The 2,461-nt window shown below is 34.3% G+C and overlaps 1 protein-coding gene across 1 annotated transcript; it reads right to left on the bottom strand.

Annotated features, from left to right (window-relative positions):
* Positions 1–244: 244 nt before the first annotated feature.
* Positions 245–2,070, bottom strand: LOC102596202 (protein C2-DOMAIN ABA-RELATED 4-like). The gene is made up of 3 exons (XM_006346579.2): positions 1,732–2,070; positions 1,209–1,304; positions 245–817 (listed from the first exon to the last, which is right to left on the bottom strand). Exons 1-3 carry the CDS (start codon positions 1,888–1,890, stop codon positions 527–529), a joined length of 546 nt encoding a protein of 181 aa, XP_006346641.1. The 5' UTR covers positions 1,891–2,070; the 3' UTR covers positions 245–526.
* Positions 2,071–2,461: the final 391 nt, after the last annotated feature.

The following is a 2,461-nucleotide window of genomic DNA, read 5'->3' as shown; positions in this document are numbered from 1 at the left end:
GTACTCCTCCATTCTTCAGGCAGTTTTGCCTTCTTAGAAACAACATGTAATAATAATCCAATCAACCACTCCATACCTGCATTGTCCGCGTTTTTAAATAGCAGTACCCCTAACCTCCTCAACATTGATATTCCTACCATACCCAAAATCTCGACGTCTCCCATAGTACTCCAAATCTCCCAATACAATATATATTCCCTCTTCGTTCAAGAGTTTACGAAAGTATGCACACACATGAAAAAAATTTAAAAAAGTATGCAATTTTCTGTAGAAAAGGGTATCATCATTATTACATAGTATATAACATAAGTAATTCCATCGAATAACATGACTAAAAAGATAAACTTTCAAACCCCATATCCACTAAGCTACAAACCTTGTGCACATACAAGTGCAGAGTGAAAAGGTCTTCATCAAACTTGATCTATATTATATATATCAAACTTCAATTTCAAATCCCACAAACCATTAAATTATAGGAACAGAAAAAACAGGTCCCAAGTAAAGTAAATATCCTGATTAATTTCTACCCAATCTTACTACCAGGAAGGTCAATCCATTGAAGCTGTAGTTCAACTTCTCCACATTCAACATTTCTCAACCTTAGAATCATATCTTGCACAACTTTACCATCATCCCAAATAACTCGACTCTCTTCAGCAAGACAGTTTGTCCTGCAAGGCAGTACTCTTGTAATTACAGTGCCAGATGGTAGCCCATGTAAGTTCATCTTCAGTGCCTCTACAAATGATTTGATGTCAAACTCTGCATCTCCCATTTTGTCATCCATGCTGAATGTGTCGTGATCGTATACAGTCTGTCAATAGAGATATTAATAAGCAAACTATATGTCGATAAAAGTAGGGATAAAGCACAACTACCCTCTAGACTATGACTGAAATCTTAGAAACACATCTTAACTAAAATAAGGTCCAGTTACCTACGCTGAACTCATTTCTTTTGTAATTTTGTACACCTTTAGACTTAGGTGGCACACTCCGTGACTCCACTTAGTAGAGGCGCGTGAGAGATGTTTGGAGGACACGTAGGCTTCAGTTTAGTGAAGGTGTGTCTCTGCGATTTCGGTCATAGTCTAAGGAATTGTGTCTTATCCCATAAAAATATTCAAATGTGTAAAATCTGAGAAAGTCCCTCATGAATATTCTACCATAACGGGCATTCGATACAATTGATGAATGAAAAGTTACCAGTTTAACAGGAAGACTGGGATCAGAAACAGAGAGAGTCAAATCTTCATTCCATTCAGGATTAATATCCTTCTTTATAACTCGTGTCTTCAGTTTCTGCATTTAAGTTAAAACTTTGAGTTAGACCAATAAATATAGGATTAAATTTAATGCACGAACAGTAAATATATGACTCGTGGACCTAACTCAACCACAAAATCCAGCTTATGAGGGGAGGGTTCTTCAAGTCCATATACCACCGGTCTATTTTCCAACCAATGTAGGACTTTTATCCACTCTAATACGAACTTGTAGAAGGGGTTTAAAATTTGAAGAATTAAACACGCAAACTAACAAAAAGGGATTTGACATCTACCATATATTCATAAAAACTAATTTTATTTTCACCATATATAAATAATATAATTTTCCACTGAAAAGGCTCAGATGAAACCCCGAACTCCAAGCTACCTCCACCCTTGAATTCAAGGACAATATTCTTCCTAACTAGTACAATTTAGAAGGTAAAAATCAAGAGTTGTACCTGTTTTTTACCCATCTTGACAACACAATAAGGATCACTTGTACGTACATCACGAACAGCAAGGTTAACTCCTTTCTTTATTTTGATCCTCAAAAGACCCAAAAGATTGTCCATCAATGATTTCGTTGCACTTCCTCCTCCTCCTGGTGATGACTCCATTTTTTTATTTTATCCCCTCCTTTATATTATATTATATACTAAACAAAAATAATACCTGTGTACATATATATATGATAATTCAATAATGTTATGGACGTACAAAACTTATTATTGGTTCTCTTGTTCCAACGTTTTCCACGAACACCCCTCCAACCACCTCAAACTCGATCTCTTTCGAATCTAACAAGGAAAATAAACAAATGGAGTTATTCTAAAATAATTAATAAAAAAAACCGAAAGTACCTATTACGTAACCTACTGAAATTTTCTATTGAAAAATGTTCTGTGTTTATCTCCATAGATATTTTGATTAAATCGGTGAGAGAAAGAAACATAGGAATGCTTTTGTACAGAACCAACAAAAAATTGCGATGAAAACAAAACCTTTATTTCTAATAGTGGTAAAAATGTGTGATCATCTCATTAAAAGTTTAGGCGGTTAAAGATAACACATTTTTATCTACTTAATTATTTTCTCAATATATTACACGCATCGAAATCTCCTTGAATATAAAGTGAAACTATACTCTATTAGCAGTACTTTTGAATACATTAAAAGAAAAACATGTTT

Source organism: Solanum tuberosum, unplaced genomic scaffold (genome assembly GCF_000226075.1).
Source record: "Solanum tuberosum cultivar DM 1-3 516 R44 unplaced genomic scaffold, SolTub_3.0 scf00078, whole genome shotgun sequence".
In the NCBI taxonomy this organism is placed as follows: domain Eukaryota; kingdom Viridiplantae; phylum Streptophyta; class Magnoliopsida; order Solanales; family Solanaceae; genus Solanum; species Solanum tuberosum.
This window is presented reverse-complemented; position numbering and strand designations above follow the sequence as displayed.